General features: G+C 42.2%; 1 protein-coding gene across 1 annotated transcript in view; it reads left to right on the forward strand.

The window, feature by feature from the left end:
* Positions 1 to 18,914, forward strand: part of NUDCD1 (NudC domain containing 1) — a 49,502-nt gene that overhangs the window by 20,759 nt on the left and 9,829 nt on the right. Inside the window, exons 7-8 of the mRNA XM_081012659.1 lie at positions 4,862 to 5,006; positions 15,557 to 15,682. Of these exons, the coding sequence (XP_080868785.1) occupies positions 4,862 to 5,006; positions 15,557 to 15,682 (271 nt within the window). The remainder of the gene's footprint in view (positions 1 to 4,861; positions 5,007 to 15,556; positions 15,683 to 18,914) is intronic.

Below are 18,914 nucleotides of genomic sequence, written 5' to 3' on the forward strand. Positions count from 1 at the left end.
GACTGAAAATTAAAATGCTTTAGCTCATCTCAGCATAGATAACTTAGAGATGTCTACTGTTGCTTCAGATTAAAGTTTTGAAATCTGTCCAGTTTTCCAAGAGATTTTTGTTGTTGTTTTAACAGCCTTAATCAATCATTTTATTTGTACGCCAAAGTTAAAACTGTGCTCAAGGCCACTTACGACATATAAATAATTACATAACTGCAAACATAACAAAAGTAGTCATAAACAAAACATCAGAAAGTTCAAAACCAAACTGAACAATTTCCACATAGACCGTAAGATCCAAAATAAAGATACATGTTAAACATTCTGATTAGCTATTTGCAGAGAAGGTTAGGAATTCTGTTCAATACAAATGCATATAGCCCTCTAGTCATACATTTTGTAACCGCATGTGAAGTGAGTGGTGCTTTCTCTTGATCGTTTTGGGATTGAAAAAAGCCTTTTCTAATCATATCACATGTTGATCATGAAAGCGAAAGCTCTTTCCATCTAAATTAACTTGTTGAAAACAATGGGATTATTTCAGTGCTTCTCCTATCCCCATTATCTTTCCTCCAGCTGTCAGTGTTTCGGGTTGATTTGGCTGGCTTTTCTTTCCGCAAAGCTAATTAAGACATTTGCAAGGATCATTTTTGACAACAAATGTGTTTCAAGTTTTTCCTCTGACTTAAGTGTTTGAAAACAAAGGCTTGGTATGGGCTACATTTGGTGCTCTATTTTTTAGAAATGGAGATAAGTGCAAGCTGATCCAATCTTCCAGATTCCTTTTCTTTTTCCTCCCGTAAAGCTTTTTAAAATACTGCTTTTGCTTATCTCCCTTTGCTTTTCCACCCCTACCTTCTAATAGGCAAAAAAAAAAAAAAAGTTTAACAGATATTTCTGCATAGGAGAAGGGGAAGTGGAAGGGCCATATAGAGCACATGTGTTGTATGCAGCAGGTCCCAGATTCAAGCCCATCATAGCTTTGAGAACTTAGCCAGGTGGCCTTGGTTGAACTAGAGATCAAAACGAAGTACATATTTGAAACATATCTGCTTCAGACCATGCTCAGTGACATAATCTTTTGCATGCACTTTGGAAAGCCTCATTTAAAATCAATGGCTTTTTTTGCAGCCATAACACTCCTCTCCTGAGAAGACCTGTGTAATCCTGGTCTTTTTGGGTGAAGACAACAGCTTTGGTTGTCCACCCAAAATAGGTTGGAGTTCCTGCACCTCTTTTCCTAGGAAGAAAGCACTGGCTGTTTTCCAAATAAGCATGGTTGTGACCAGGATGCACACTCCGTTTAGAACTTGCAAGTGTTGGAAGGATAAACATGATATTTATCATTACTCATATTGCAGTAGTTAAGAGTTCTGGCTTGGATGTTAGCGTCTGTTCTGCACACAGAACAGAGCTCAGCCTCTGTTGCCCCCCAAGAATTAATCCCTGAAGACTGGGGAACTGCATGGGATGTGGCGCAACACTCTTCTTGCTGCACACATAACCTGGCAGAGGAGTAGGAGTGATGGTCCCAGCAAAAACCAGACACTTCTGTGCACAGATTTGCCTCCTACTTGCACAACAGCACCTTAGCACTGAAACAATTTTTTGGCGTGGTTATTAAAAATATATATAATTATAGTGTGGCATATACTATGACACGGTAGGCATGATAATTAGTAGTATTCTCCATTTTCCAACAGCCTCCTAGAGCAGGTAACACACCGTACTCAAATCTTCATTGTCCCCAGTTTGACAATGCCTTCTTTAAAAAATAGAAGATGCATACTACGTATATGTTACCTTTAGACAGTACACTCTCATGGTAAAGATTGAGAGGACATGAGTTATGAACTTCTGGATACTATAGCAGTGGCTTCCCTGCTGTTCCACATGGAAGATCAAGGTAGGTTTGACACTTGAACCTGTAATAGATCTTAGCACTCAGATCTGCAGATCATCTTAGCACAGGCATAGGCAAACTCAGCCCTCCAGATGTTTTGAGACTACAATTCCCATCATCCCTGACCACTGGTCCTGTTAGCTAGGGATGATGGGAGTTGTAGTCCCAAAACAGCTGGAGGGTCAAGTTTGCCTGTGCCTGTCTTAGCACCTGCTAAGTTACAAATCAGGAAAATGAGAAATGCTAACAGCACTTATAGTCATACATCTTAAGACAGAGAACTCATAAAATGTTGCAATGAAATGATACCACTTCAGCTGTGCATGTGGAGACCACGTGTTTGAAAGTGCTTCTGCATCAAAATCATGCAAACAAAGCAAGTTGGGCCATGCATATGTATGAGTGTAAACTTAATTTGCATCATCTTCCCTTTAAAAAAAGAAAAGAGAATGAAGCTGGGTTCGTTCATTTGTACACACAATGTTTGCAGCACAAATTACCTTCTACATTATATATCTACTAATTTAAGAACCTGTGTACCGCCCTTCACCACATGGTCACTGGATAGATTATAACTTGTCAGAATATACACATACAATGAGATACAGCAAAAGTGGATGTACTTAAGTGGATGTAATTAAAAACTCAATTTAAAATCTTGACCTTCCAGGTTCAGATTGTAAGCCGGCACATTTTGCCTCCTGACGCAGAACCGTCCATCTGTGTGGCATCTGGAGGCAAACCCATTACTTTGTCAGTTCAGTTAAGGGAGTATGTTGTTTGAGGGAGGATATTGATGAAGAGCACCCTAGTGGTAGGCCAAATATTAGTGACCTCTGGCCCCACTATGTTAATTGATCAGAGTGTTTTTGCAAGAGAGAGTGTGTGTATTTATCATTTTGATATTTCATATATACAGTGGTACCTCAGGTTACAGACGCTTCAGGTTACAGATGCTTCAGGTTATAGACTCAACTAACCCAGAAATAGTACCTCGGGTTAATAACTTTACCTCAGGATGAGAACAGAAATTGCGCAGCGGCGCAGCAGCAGGAGGCCCCATTAGCTAAAGTGGTACCTCAGGTTAAGAACAGTTTCAGGTTAAGAACAGACATCCAGAACAAATTAAGTTCTTAACCCAAGGTACCACTGTATTTTAAACTGTTGAACTAGCCCAGTTGCGTATGCCTGGTGGTCTTCCAAGGAGCGTACACTTCACTTTTCTGTGTCTTGATTAATCTTTATTAATGTTAGCGTTTATAGAAGGCTTGGATGTCTGGTGGTATGTACAACTGCATGCTTAAGTAACAGACGTTACACTGCCCTTCAAAACTAATAGCCTTCCGAATATGGCTTCCATTGGTAGCAAATATGCATTGCTTTATGTTAATAACCAATATATGTTTAGAAACATGCATACAATTGAAATCATAATACAAGAACCTGTTGATATATGTCTGATGCAATAAAATTAAGACACCAACCAAAAAACCAGTAACCCAGCAACAGCAGCCTATACAAAAAAAGCTTTCAGTTATAAGCCAAGGAGAAGAAATAGTTTAGTGACACTAACTCGTTAGGATACCTTGTTCAGAGACATCATCTCTGAATACCAGTTAATGGAGGCAAACAGCAAAGGAAGTCTATTGCTTTGGGGCCTGCTAGAATCATTAGGGTGGCCACTAATGGAACCGAGGCGCCTGATTTGATAGCTTGTCTTCATTTCTCATATTTAGTAATTCGTCTAGAATGCAGATACAACCAATAAGGGACTGGAAAGCATTTTTAGTGGGGAGGATCTGATGTTGTAAGGAATTCAACTTGGGGGCAGTTTGGCAGCTAACCCCGGCTGAGAGAAGTCAATTTGATTATCTGTTTTCATCTTGTTTTCATAATTGGTTTGGGATTGCTCCGGAATATCTCAGTAATAGTACCAGTCGTGCCACATCTGTGTCTTACCCATTTGAATTTTTCCCCCTTCAGTGCAGCTTTCACTGGATAGTTAATGAAATATTTAGAAGAAGAGTGACCTTTTAATAATGGGTATGGGGAAGGGAGGAATGAGTGGCTAATCTAAATTATGAATTTATAAAGCCAGAGTGGCTTAGTAATTATTAGCTTGTGATTAAGTGCCAAAGTGAAGTATTAATTCTTCAGCACTAAACAAGTTACTTCCCTGCGAGTTCCACAATACAAATTTATCATGTAAGATTTGGAGTACATTTAGAGAGGCAAACTCTCTAAATGGGAGATTTGTTATGTTTATATGGCTTCTCTTCTTTGCTGAATTCAATCTAGAGAATATTTCCTCACCCATTTTTATAAATTAAAAGGCCACTTGCTGCATTGAGCCTTGGATTTCAGCAACTTTGTCAAGGTCCAAGGGGCAGCCATGTGGCATTCTGACAGAGGACGGTATAATATCAAGCTAACTTATATGTACAATTTGGAAACAGATCTACAAGTATTGCCAGAAGTAGGTCAGAATAGAATGGAGAGAGCTGCCTTTAACTCTTTCATTATGCGTGGTTCCAAGTGTCAATTTAAAAGCTTTCCTACAATTTTCTAACTAGCTAGTACATGAGCCTCTTGCAGGTTTCCTTTTAAAGTCAAACTGCTTTGGCATCTTGGGGACAAAATCATTTTACTATGGAAGTAATAAAGCCATCGTGCATAAATTCCAAATTCTCCCATGTAAATCAGGAACCTTGTGCAAGTGGTGCAGTGTTGCTCTGCTTTATTTCAGGTGAATCTCCCTTTCACTGCAGCCCACAAAGTTCCCTATCTAGATTTTGATGAAGATTTTGGGGGTATAGGTGGGGGAAGTACATGTGTGTAGGTGGGGAGGGACAGGGAAATATAGTATGAGCTGCCTTTCCACTCCTTCAGTGCTGGATACTACCTGATACTGATAATTTTGTCCCACTCATCAAATTTACCAATATTCGTCTCTTCATCTCTTTGCAGCTTGGAGATTTTCCTGATTAAGAAGGAAGTGGGACCTTCGTGGCCAGAACTGATTGTTGGTGACTCTCGGGGAGAATATGTCATGGATCCAGCCAAGAGTGCCGCAATAGCTGAACGTCTGACGCATCTAACGTCTGATGAAATGGTAAAGTGCTGATCAAAGAGAACTCTTTTGATTCTAAGAGGGAAATCAGTCTTATCAAATTGCAGCAGAATCTTTAAGTCAATCTCACTGAAGCAAGTCCCGTAAGTCAATGTAACTTACTACCTAGCACACATGTGGATGGACAACCTGCAGCCCTCTGCTAGTGCCCCTGACCGCTGCTAAATTTCACTAGCTGAAGGCTGAGAGGACTGCAGCTGCAACGGGGATCGGGGGGAGGCACACAGGAAGAGTCACCCCTTTCTGCCTTTTCTCTGCTGTAAAGTCGGGGTCCGCAAGGGCCCTGTGGGAGGTTTGGCTTGGGGCATTTCCCCCTTCCTAGCTGGAATCTCTGCCCCTGGTTGCCCAGTGGGACCCTAGGCATTCAAAATTGACTGACACTCATGGTGGGCGTTTAGCAGTTGTGTGGTTTGTCCTGAAAGCTCTGAACAACTGTTTGGTGGGTTGGGAGGAGTGCTTCTCTCTCTCTCGGGTCTGTCCTTCAGTCCAGTGGGGAGAGATTGTGTGTGTGTGTGAGAGAGAGAGAGAGACAGAGAGAGAAAGTTTGTATGCATGTGTATACGTTCACGAGATGTGGCCCTTGAACACCCATCTACTGTTGACCTTGACGCTTGGAGCAAACCAGGACAAGGTTGTTATGATGAACAGTTAAACTGCTAAAAACACCAATGCTACATTGAGTTCCCACTCCTTGGGTGGGTGTCATTTTTGTGCTTCCCACCCCAATCTCCAGTGGCAGATCAACAATGTGGAGTGCTGGTGGGAACACTTGACAGCATCCATTTGCATAATTATATGTTACGGCCAAAGCTGGGGTAGCTTTCAGTTTTCAGCAGCCCCAACACATTTCTTATCGCATCTAGTTCGACCCACAAACACTTGGTAAAGCGGGGCTCACTTCTGCCTGTATCTGAATTGGTGATAGGGTGGTATGGTACAGCAATGGATTCATAGACGTATTTAGCTCTGAGAAGCCTGCACTGATTTCACTGTTGAAAGACTCGTGTATAGGCAGGTGGTTGGGCTGTGTGGTGGCTGACCATATTATGGCTCAGTTGTTACCTTGATGATGGTACTTTCTTCAGTAGTTTATTTACTTCCTCAAAAGAGAGAGAGAGAGATGACAACAGTAATTTAAAGCATCCGTTTCCAAGGCTCTAGGCTCTGCTATCACAGCCATTAGAGTAGCGTCCCAGGGCACCTTTCAAAGGCTAACAAATGCCTTGTGACGCTAAGCTTTTGTGGGTTGAAGCTCTTTTCAACAGCTTCAGATGATACTGAGATAGCCTGCCTTCCGATATTTCACAGCTGATAATAGGGGCATTTTTTGTCCAAGATCCTTATTTCCATGTACTACTTGTCTCTTCCACATCCAGGGAGGCACTGGAGGAGTCAGGTACACATAGCTTATCTATGAAACTGAGTCTAGGAAGTACATCAGGAACAGAAATCTGTACATGGTGTTACTTGAACAAGAAAAGCCAACACCCATGTTTTCAAATCTATTCCTTCTTCACACACAGGCATGCATATAAAGGGAAGTTTTTTTAAAAAAAATCTTTATTTATTTTGACTGAAAGTTTGATAATGTGCTACAAATTCATAGGAAGTGATATTGAGTATGCTTTTTGTGTGAGATGTATCTTCATATATGTTATAATGTTTCAACTTAATCTTCTAGGATTCAAAATATTCTTGGAAACAACTGAGATGCTGTAGTGCGTTATTTGTGCTACAATAATGTGCAAACTTTTGAGCTAGTCTTGAGCTAGACCTCTTCATAATAGCCAGTGTTTCATGAATGAGCTTTTACGTGGAAGCACCTGTAGTGGGCACACTCTCCCCACTGATATGTGTTGTCTATCTTACGTTTTCAACGCATGCTAAAGACTTTCAACTAAACCTTCCTAGAGTAGCAGTTGGTCATGCATTTTATTCTATCTTATGAGTCACTGGAAGATTCAAATAATTGTGGGATCTTTTGCCTCAACCCCAAGGCCTGTCTAAAAGTCAGGTAGTTGTTTATTTCCTTGACATCTGATGGGAGGGCGTTCCACAGGGCAGGTGCCACTACCGAGAAGGCCTTCTGCCTGGTTCCCTGTAACCTCACATCTTGCAGTGAGGGAACTGCCAGAAGGCCCTCAGTGCTGGACCTCAGTGTCTGGGCTGAATGATGAGAGTGGAGATGTTCCTTCACGTATACTGAGGCGACACTTTTGAGCAGGCATAGGCAAACTTGGCACTTCAGATGTTTTGGGACTACAACTCCCATCATCCCTAGCTAACAGGACCAGCGGTCAGGGATGATGGGAATTGTAGTCTCAAAACAACTCGAGGGCCGAGTTTGCTTTTGAGGCAACACTTGCCTGCCTTCCCCTTCTGTACTGCCTTTTCCTTCTCTGTCTGTTTCTCTCTGCTGCCTTCACTTTCCCTCTGTATCCAATCTCCCTCACCTGCTTGTTTCTGTGTTTCACTGGGCTGCTCCACTTAACCTGTTCTCCAAAATTTCCTTTCTTGGTACCTGTTATTGATGCTCCACTAGCTGCCCTTTGGTCCTCTGGCTGGTTGAATGTTTCTTCCTTCACCGCCACATTGCCCTGACACTTCTGATCCTCCCAGTTCTCCTTCTGGGCAGATCACGGAGCTGATACCATTACAATGCCTCCAGCAGCAGTTTTTATTTTGGTTGTTGTCATTGTATATATATATATATATGATCCTTTTGTACACCGCTTCAAGGTTTTTTGGATGTTAGGCTGTCTACAGAGATTTTTAATAATAATCTTAAAAAAGCAAACTGTTGTACCTGCAAAAAAAATTCTTGGTAAAGAAGATATATTACCTTTATTATATTTTTAAAGAGTGGAAAATTTGCCTAGTTCATTCACAAATCAAATGCATGGCAAGAAACGTACCTCATTAGGTTGCACAAAGCAACTTTTCATACCCGTCAGCAAGGGAATAATTAGACAAGCCACTTTTTTCTTAAAATACTCTTTCGTATAATTGTATCACATAAGTGGCAGGCATTATCATACTGGAGGAATCTGTACAGGCCTTGATTTTGTAACAAATAGACTGATTAAGAATTACGTGTTTAAAACTGGGTCCAGTCAGCTGAAATTAGGCAGCCATTACTGTCTCCATCACCAATGCCATCCCCACACGTACTAACTACCTACCAAGAAGATAGGGGTGGGAAGGGGAATTTCACACGGTTGTCTTTGGGCTTTGAAATCTCAGCCCCACCAAAAGAAAAGAAGAAGCCGGATGAAACAATAAATGGTATGAGAAAATGTTCTCTTGAGGATGATTTGTACCTGAAAAAATTATTTGGACTGTTACTGTTTAAGTAGCTTACTGGGAAATTTTAAAACTTTAAATCCTAGAAATATTTCTGTATATTGCCTGCTGGAACACAATGTTAGTACCAGTAAACACCACAGGAATTGGTGTGTGTGTGTGTGTGTGTGCGTGTTTTCAGAACAAAAAGCATACTGTACAGTGGTACCTCGGGTTAAGAACTTAATTCGTTCTGGGGGTCCGTTCTTAACCTGAAATTGTTCTTAACCTGAGGTACCACTTTAGCTAATGGGGCCCCCCGCTGCCCCCGCCTCATCCTGAACAAAGTTCTTAACCTGAGGTACTATTTCTGGGTTAGTGGAGTCTGTAACCTGAGGCGTCTGCAACCCAAGGTACCACTGTAATTAAAATTGTTTTGTTTGTGAGAATGGTACAGAACGGCCATCAATTAAATATGTGTTAACTTTTTAGAAACAAATTAATAGTGAATCATATTTTTAAATGCAGTGCACCATTTATTTCATTTTGTGCTGCACATACTGTGCCTGGAGAACAATTAAACAGTTCACAATAGTAAGACCATTAAACAGCTAAAATGTGAAATGTCAGATCTGTGCTTTTGTTCACTCTCTTAACTTATAATATGCATTTGTTTCAGTATCCCTCCACCCCAAAAAACACTCCCAAACCCCAAGTCTATATATGCAAGGCTATAATAACTTTGCTGCAATTCTATTCAAGATCTGTTTGTGTTTTAGGAAATCCCAATAACTTTGTATGACCTATTTAGGACCAAGCATGTTTTGACTTGGATTGCAGAACCCCCTGCACCTGAAGAATCATTTAAAAGTTACCAAGAGAAAATACAGAGAAGATGATGCTGCGATGCCGCTGTTGAGAAGGTGTCATTGCCTCATTGCGGCAGCTGCTCCTGAAGTCAGATGTTCATAGCTCAAATTATAATCAATAGGATTAAATGCTGCTCCCTGTGCTCAAGTCACTCAAATCCCCTTCATTTTCAGTCCTAACCTTCATAATCATTTCCTAAGCACCCCACCTTGCTCTGGATTTTACAGAGTGAACTTTCCTAATCCCAGGTTTTGAGTGTGTAATTCTGTTAGGGTGGGAGGCAGCATCCTCTCAAGGTTCCATGCATCATGGTGCGTTATCTCAGGTTTCAGTACAGCGGTGGAACTACGATAAAATTCTGTTTCTTATCTTGGTTATGAAAGAATCTCTCATCCCAGCTCTGAAGAAGCCTGTGATGATTGACATCCACTATGGCGATAATCCTTGAAAGCAAGAATCTTTAAATAGATTGATTAGCCCGGTGGAAAAACAAATGCACCTTTCAGAGTAATTATTCAGACATGGTGCAGGCATAATACTTAACAAGCTATGGTTAGTTTTTAACCTTGTTTACCAATCCTATTATAGGGACGCGGGTGGCGCTGTGCGTTAAACCACAGAGCCTAGGACTTGCCGATCAGAAGGTTGGCGGTTCGAATCCCCGCAACGGCGTGAGCTCCCATTGCTCGGTCCCTGCTCCTGCCAACCTAGCAGTTTGAAAGCACAGTGCAAGCAGATAGATAGGTACCTGTTATGCCTATCAGCTTGGTTGCTCGAGAGCGAACAGGCAAGAGCCCCACTGGTCTTTTCAAAGGCTTTATTATTGGTGCAAAAACATTTACAGTGCAGAACGCCTCAATTCCATGTCTTGCTCAGTCACTAGCAGAATCTGAGAGTGGGCGGTCCTTAAACTTTCCCCAGCAGAGTAGTCTCTTGACCCCCATCTGACGCCTCCCCTCTCTGCGCGAAAACCTACTGTGCAAGGAGGGCTTGGGTAAAGGGGGACCTGCCCCCCCCCCGCTTTGCTCATGCACGGTGTCTTGGCTTTTCCTTGCATCATCCGAGCCCTGCATCTCTTCCCCACTAGAGGCGGGGCTTCCCTCCTCTGCTGAGGAAGTGCTGCTTTCCACGATCTTTGGAGGCTCCCTGTAATCCAGCTGCCCTTCCACCTCTCGTCTCTGAGCTGATGGCAGTTCCCTGACAGTACTGCTCCTGTGGGAAGGTAAACGGCTTTTCTGTGCGCTGCTCTGGTTCGCCAGAAGCGGCTTAGTCATGCTGGCAACATTACCCGGAAGCTGTATGCCGGCTCCCTTGGCCAGTAAAGCGAGATGAGCACCGCAACCCCAGAGTCGGCCACAACTGGACCTAATGGTCAGGGGTCCCTTTACCTTTACCTTACCAACGCTATTTAAGATCCCAAGCATACTATGAAGATAAAGTTTAGCTCAGCCTTTGCCAACCTGGCGCCCTCCAGATGTTTGAGATGACAGGGTCATGCCTGCTAGGGTTGATAGGAATTGTCACCCAAAACTTCTGGATAGCAATAGATCGGTAAAAGCTGATTAGCTTGTCAAGCTAAGTCTATTGGAATTTGACCTTTAATCTAGTCGTGCTGCTTTAGTGACAATGGAATCTGCTGCTTTCCTTTTCTGGTTTCTTTTTCTTCTTTTTTTAAAGAGCGTTTCCCCTAACAAATGAGTCATTTAAATTTCAAAGATTTTAATATTAAAAACATTTCAGAAGTCTCAATGTAAGAACCTCAGATTCATATTTTTTTGCCTTTATAACTATAGTGGTACCTCGGGTTACATATGCTTCAGGTTACATATGCTTCAAGTTACAGACTCCGCTAACCCAGAAATAGTTCTTCAGGTTAAGAACTTTGCTTCAGGATGAGAACAGAAATCGTTCTCCGGCGGCGCAGCAGCAGCAGGAGGCCCCATTAGCTAACGTGGTGCTTCAGGTTAAGAACAGTTTCAGGTTAAGTACGGACCTCCGGAACGAATTAAGTACTTAACCCAAGGTACCAATGTATCTAGGAAACCGTGGTTGAAATCTGTTACATATCCTTCACATTGTTTCACTCGGGGGGGGGGGAGGAGAGAAAAACCTAATGTTGGATTCATAATACCTTTGACCAAGGTTTCACTTCTGTGAACCATAAAAATGTAGACATGGAAAATGTTTGGTCTTGTGAATTAAAAGCAATGAATCTAGGGCAAATGGTTTCTGCGCTGCTGAGCATTATTTCTCAGCAGAGGCCCTGCATCCCAGTAGCTAGTCTAGTGTATTAAAATAATAAGGAAAATGGTATAGTGTTGCTTTTCCTAAGCACATCTTCCAAATTCTGTTTAAACTGTCAAACACATCCTGAAAAAAATTCTATTCCACCAGGCTTATGCCTGCAATTAAAAATACATCTTTCCATGATAGTTGATGAACTCTGATTTTATACACACACACACACACACACACACACACACACACTAAATCGCTTTCATATTTTTAAATGATATATATATAAAATATTCATATATGGATAAAAGTAAATTCTGCTCTCAGCTTTTGATTTGCTCTTTCTAGTCTCAGTCAAGTGTTTATCCCCTTTAAGAGAAATCAGTTTTCATTTGGGAGTAACTGAGAACGGTGCAGCAAGCCCTCTTCCAGTAAATGCAAGTTTCCCAGTAAGTCAATATCCTCTTTTATCTCTTTGTATTTCTTTAGAATACTTGTTGTTGTTGTTGTTGTTTAATCGTTTAGTCGTGTCCGACTCTTCGTGAGCCCATGGACCAGAGCACTCCAGGCACTTCTGTCTTCCACTGTCTCCCGCAGTTTGGTCAGGCTCATGTTTGTAGCTTCGAGAACACTGTCCAACCATCTCGTCCTCTGTCGTCCCCTTCTCCTTGTGCCCTCAATCTTTCCCAACATCAGGGTCTTTTCCAGGGAGTCTTCTCTTCTCATGAGGTGGCCAAAGTATTGGAGTCTCAGCTTCACGATCTGTCCTTCCAGTGAGCACTCAGGGCTAATTTCCTTCAGAATGGAGAGGTTTGATCTTCTTGCAGTCCATGGGACTCTCAAGAGTCTCCTCCAGCACCATAATTCAAAAGCATCAATTCTTCGGCGATCAGCCTTCTTTATGGTCCAGCTCTCACTTCCATACATCAGTACTGGGAAAACCATGGCTTTATACGGACCTTTGTTGGCAAGGTGATGTCTCTGCTTTTTAAGATGCTGTCTAGGTTTGCCATCGCCTTTCTCCCAAGGAGCAGGCGTCTTTTAATTTCGTGACTGCTGTCACCATCTGCAGCGATCATGGAGCCCAAGAAAGTAAAATCTCTCACTGCCTCCATTTCTCCCCCTTCTATTTGCCAGGAGGTGATGGGACCAGTGGCCATGATCTTCGGTTTTTTGATGTTGAGCTTCAGACCGTATTTTGCACTCTCCTCTTTCACCCTCATTAAAAGGTTCTTTAATTCCTCCTCACTTTCTGCCATCAAGGTTGTGTCATCTGCATATCTGAGGTTGTTGATATTTCTTCCGGCGATCTTAATTCCGGCTTAGGATTCATCCAGCCCAGCCTTTCGCATGATGAATTCTGCATATAAGTTAAATAAGCAGGGAGACAATATACAGCCTTGCCGTACTCCTTTCCCAATTTTGAACCAATCAGTTGTTCCATAGCCAGTTCTAACTGTAGCTTCTTGTCCCACATAGAGATTTCTCAGGAGACAGATGAGGTGATCAGGCACTCCCATTTCTTTGAGAACTTGCCATAGTTTGCTGTGGTCGACACAGTCAAAGGCTTTTGCATAGTCAATGAAGCAGAAATAGATGTCTTTCTGGAACTCTCTAGCTTTCTCCATAATCCAGCGCATGTTTGCAATTTGGTCTCTGGTTCCTCTGCCCCTTCGAAATCCAGCTTGCACTTCTGGGACTCGGTCCACATACTGCTTAAGCCTGCCTTGTAGAATTTTAAGCATAACCTACATCCTGCTTTATACGCCCAAGAAGCTCTCCAATGCTATTTAGCAAAAAAACAAAATTCAAAAATCAAAATTGCACTCAAATTGAGTTCAGGAACAAAGAATATATGGTGTCCATATGGAACCTGGATAGTTTTCCTTCTGGCATTCCTGTGCTTAAAGATGAAGATTCCTGGCTTGTTTACATGACCCTTGAATATTCAGTCAAGGGTAGCATGGCAACTGGCAAATTGCAAACAACTCCAGGGAACTAATTTTTATTCATCTTGCCTGTTCATGAACAAGCTAAAATGTCGGCTTTTCTTGTTACCCATTTTTGTCAGCTTCCAAAGTGAATGCATTGCTGGAGCATATAAACGCCAACCCAACTTAAAATTCTCAAGCCGATTTGTTATATTCCTCATTCATTTTACAGTTGATTTGACCTCTGCCTGTGGCAGTATTGCTCATTTACACAATGCAATATTTGTTCCCGGTTCACAAATTGCTTTATTGTCTTACTTGTCCTTGCGTAGGGCCTGTGCGTGTGGTTTTTCCGTTGTACGCCCTAGAAGTCATAGAAGCCTCCCACTCTGAGCAGTTGTGATTTCAAAGATTCACTGGGAGCACTGGGTAATTTGTGTTCAGTGCCTCCATAGTGAAAATAGTGTCCTTGAAACTTGTGATAGAATCATAGAATTGTAGAGTTCGAAGGGACCATGAGGATCATCTAGTCCAACCCCCTGTAATGTAGGAATATGCAGCTGTCCCTTATGGGAATTGAACCTGCAACCTTGGCATTCTTAGCACCATGCTTTTGTTAGAATTCCTAATCTATAATTGCAGTCATAGGATTGTTGTCTTTCACATGACGGTATATGTTTTGACTCCACAAAGTGGGAAGTGACGGAGACAGGATGTTTGTGTTACTGTGTTCCGTGAAGTGGGACTATTGTCCTTTGTTCTTTTTCTCTTTGCTGTCTGATGCTAGAGAGAGAGGGAGCCATGTTGCAGTACTCCGTGTGTGTTTATATGTAAATAAAGTAGATTAGCCAATATGCTGAGTTGCTGACGTCTGTTACGCGCATGATGCGCAAACTCTGCGGATATATAAGTGTGCCGGTGTCAGTTGGCATCAGTCGCTGTGATGTTCGGGCTGAAGAAAGCTGATGAAGCTCCCAAATGATCGATCAGGAGGGAGAGAACATGCCAGTCGGGCATGTGTCTCTTCCAGGGTCCTACTTGAGTGTAGGCTGAACTCCTAACAGCTCTAACCAACTGAGCTATCCAGGCAGCATAGCTGTTACATTTCTTGTGCTAAAGGCACATTCAAATATGTACAGCTAGCATGTTATGTGAAGAATTAATTGCTGTTTCAGCTGCGGTACGCGCTATTCCAAAAGTTCAAGAAGACCTTGTTTGAACTATGTTTGAAATATTTTATACAGTACATATTGTATTGCATTCGTGGGTATTTGCGCTTCAAGACCCCCCAAGCCACCCCAGAAGAATAAAGACACAAGGACACAGAATTTAGGTTAATGTTAATGGGCAAAATTTAGGCCACAACTTTATTGGTTACAAAATGTGTGTGGTATTGGCTTAGGCACTGGCATCAACAGACTACAGTGGCACCTCGGGTTACATACACTTCAGATTACAGACGCTTGAGGTTACAGACTCCGCTAACCCAAAAATAGTACCTCGGGTTAAGATCTTTGCTTCAGGATGAGAACAGAAATCGTGCTCTGGCGGCATGGCAGCAGCAGGAGGCCCCATTAGCTAAAGTGGTGCTTCAGGTTAAGAACAGTTTCAGGTTAAGAACGGACCTCCGGAACGAATTAAGTGCCGTATTTTTCGCCCTATAAGACGCACCAGACCACAAGATGCACCTAGTTTTTGGAGGAGGAAAACAAGAAAAAAAAAATTATGAATCTTAGAAGCCAGAACAACAAGAGGGATCGCTGTGCAGTGAAAGCAGCAATCCCTCTTGCTGTTCTGGCTTCTGGGATAGCTGCACAGCCTGCATTCGCTCCATAACACGCACACACATTTCCCCTTACTTTTTAGGAAGGAAAAAGTGAGTCTTATAGAGCAAAAAATACGGTACTTAGCCCGAGGTACCACTGTATATCTGACTCCTGCCCGCCTTGCAGGAAGTCTGGAAGGGTAAACCACCAGCAGGGGGAGCCCCGTTGATGCAGATCAAGTCGAGCCCCCCTGGGTTCCTCCTGGGGTCGTGGCATGGCCCTAGCTTGTTTGAACTACCTTTGAAATATTTGATACAGTACATATTGTATTGCATTAGTGGCTATTTATCATATTAGTTTTACTGTGTGGCTATTTTCTCCACTCACCCATTTTTCAGTATGCCCTTGGAATGCCTAAAAATCTAAATAATATTATTTTTTCATTTAGAATCCAGACCCTAACAAAGAGAACCCTCCGTGCAATGCCCAGGAGCTGGAAGAATGCGACATTTTCCTCGAAGACAGCACAAGTCTGTGCAGATTTGATGGTAACACCTTCAATGTCACCCATGTGGTAAGCATAAGATAATAATCTTGATAATAAGCATTTCTTAATTGCTTGCCTACCGGCAGAGAACTGGATTGCATTGTCTGATATTATTAGTCCTCCACCACCTACCTGCCAGGCCTGGACTCCGCTCATCAGGAAAGATGATCTTCGAACAGGCTCAACACGTAGTTTGGTCTGTGCTGTAGAATAACGTAATGTACATGCAAGTTGTGTAAGGGATACTAAAAGGCAGATTGTCCTTGAATATAAAGACACTGCTTGTGGCATTGTCCTCTCTTAGCTGCTATGTTTTGTTCCGTTGTAAAGCATATTGGTAAGTTTCTCCTTATTTCTGTGTACAAGGTTTGAAAAACTTACCATTCTGAAAATTTATTTATTTGCATAGTTTATATACTGCACATTCCGTGTAGGTTTATGGTCTCAGGGGCCTGAAAGTGGTTGGTGCTGTTTGTGGCAGGGAGGTGAATGGGAGAGAGAGAGAGAGAGGCCAAGCCTTTCATCCCTCTGCAAAGGGGAGAGAAGGGCGAAAAAGCTTATTCCTAGCTTGACTGCTGCGCAAGTCATATTGATGCATCTGGCAGCTTCTCTGCTACAATTGTTTTAACTGTTTATAATGGATGTGTGTGTGTGTGTGTGGTGGTGGTGATGATGATGATGATGATCGGGGGCGAGATGTGCCTGGGAGGGGAGGAGCTGGAGAGAGCAGGGGGGTCATTTGCCGTGGTTTAGGGTAGGGCAGGCTTCCTCAACCTCGGCCCTCCAGATGCTTTTGGCCTACAACTCCCATGATCCCTAGCTAGCAGGGCCAGTGGTCAGGGATGCTGGGAATTTTAGTCTCAAAACATCTGGAGGGCTGAGATTGAGGAAGCCTGGGATAGGGGCAGGTAGGGAAGGCCAGGTAAAGGGCATATGACACAGGCACTTAATGGCTGTGCCATGTGCTAACCCCACCACCTGGGGAATTGTAGTTGTCCTATCAGCCAGCCGTGGGGCCTGCAGCTGCTGCTGTTGAATGTCAGGTCAGCTCTGAATAAGATCTCCCTCATCCATGATCCTGATTGTGGATGAGTTTGCTGATCTGGTCTATATTACTGAAACCTGGGTGAGTGAGCAGAGTGAAAAATGTATAGAAGAAGTCAAAGCAGCTGTAGAATTGGGGGCTGGCATAACCTGTTTTACTTGTCCCTTCTCGCTATAGGCTGCGCCATTCAGCCTGATTTGGTGGAGCATTTGGGGCATCCTAATGGAGATGGATGATAGGGGAATTAGCTTAACCTTCCATCCAACCCTTTATGTTTATTACATTGGTTGAATTTATGGCACAGTTTTCCACACTGGACTTCTTAAAACAGCTTTTGCATCAAGTCTTTGTAGGAAGCATTCAGAATGGCTATTAGCTGATCTTTGAGTTTTAGCAGTGATTTAGCATTTGAAGTCGCCGATGACGAGATCCCATTTCCAGATGCTAGGTATACAAATCTGTTTTTTTAAAAAAAAATACGTATATATCATGTATCAGTTCTTCTGTTATCACTTCAAACACTAACTTAAGGAGAGACAAAGTCATATTTTTGATCTCATTGGCAAACTTACTATCGCCTACATCATGCCAAAATATGGCATATGCCCCCCCTGCTTCCTCCAAGATTGAAAATTCTCAGAGATAGTAAGGCAATTCTTTATTTTTATGGGCTGTTACTTTTCTGGGATTTGCTACTTTATGCCTTGGCCAATGGAGCCATGCATCTTCCCTTTATTAGTATTATTTATCTGCTTACCGCCAGTCTCAAGATATGAGCTCAACCCGTCAAGTTATCTGTCTTTCATTCACTTTAGCTGCTCTTGAAGAGGATTTTCTTTTCCTTCTCTTTCTTGACTCCTTTTGTCCAGGGCAAGTAGTGCACCTTTACACCCCAGTACTTTAGAGATGTACCGCTTTCAGGAAATTAATCAGTCTTTTGTGCACTATTAGGTTCGAAGTTTTCTAAATAAAGTAGATTTGATAAATAAAGTAGATTTGATGTCCACAGTTCTTTGTATAATAGTCCATTGTAATATCGTTCTTCTAATTTTGATTTTTCAGTGCACTTTCTCTCCTCCTTTATTAAATAGTTGCATGTGAAGATAACAGCTCATCTTGTTTGCATCTAAGCCAAAAGGTTGCTGCCATTCATTATTTAAAAAACAAAAAAACTCGTAGAAATCACTTCACTGTGACAGCAAAAGAGGAGTGCTAGCATAGATAACAAGCAGTGAATACATGTTCATGAGAAAGGCAAACTCCCCTTTATGCAGTTGTATCAAATAATTACCAGTTGGCAACCAAGGAAGACAGTTCAACGCAAATGGTTTTGTACTTAATGCCTGTTTGTCACATTTGCTCCTTTTGAGCAGGATGCATACAGTTGGTTACTACTGAAACTAGATGGGCAAGACACTGGTATGTAATTATGCCATTTTCTGTGGGGAGAGTAGGAACAAAACTAGAAAACTGCTAGCACATTTGCAAAGCTAATCAGGGTCTGGTATGGTTTCAAAAATGCACATTTTCCTTCCAGAAATAATCCCTAGGAATAGAAAAGCATGCACTGCAGTGTTAGCCTGAACAATTTGCATTCTTCAAGCTGATCTATCTTCTACCCAAAGACATGGCAGAACTTAAACTTCTTTCACTGAAGTGATAATTGCATATGAGAAATAAGCACAATGTTTGTCTTGCTAGATCAGACCAGAGATGATTTAATCCAGCACTCTGTTGGCCAGCCAGACACTGATGAGCAGCATACAATGAATATAACTTCCTGTTTGTCTGTATCATCTAGCAACTGGAAGTAATGCTCTGCTAAATCATGCTGCTTCTTTTTGTAGTCATTGTGGCCAATAGGTGCTAGAAATGTGCTTCTTGAATTTTTCTAGCCCTTGTATGTTTTTGTGTCGTCGTTTCCCCCCACCCCCAAAGCTCAACCCCACAACATGGTTCTTTTACTTTTTCTTGCTTCTATGATTGGGGTGGTGTGCTTTTTTTCTTTCAATTTCATTTGCTTTTGTTTCTGTGTGTCCATTTGCCACTTGGAGGGCGTATATAGTATTTGGAACAACATCCACATAGAGATTGGTTGTCTGAGATCAGGTGCCACGCAGCTCCTTTTGCCTCCCTCTATAGAGCAGGCATATTCAACAGGTAGATCATGATCTACTGGTAGATCACTGGACATCTGCGGTAGATCACTGGTAG

This window comes from Podarcis pityusensis, assembly GCF_964106645.2.
Source record: "Podarcis pityusensis genome assembly, chromosome: 7".
NCBI lineage: Eukaryota > Metazoa > Chordata > Lepidosauria > Squamata > Lacertidae > Podarcis > Podarcis pityusensis.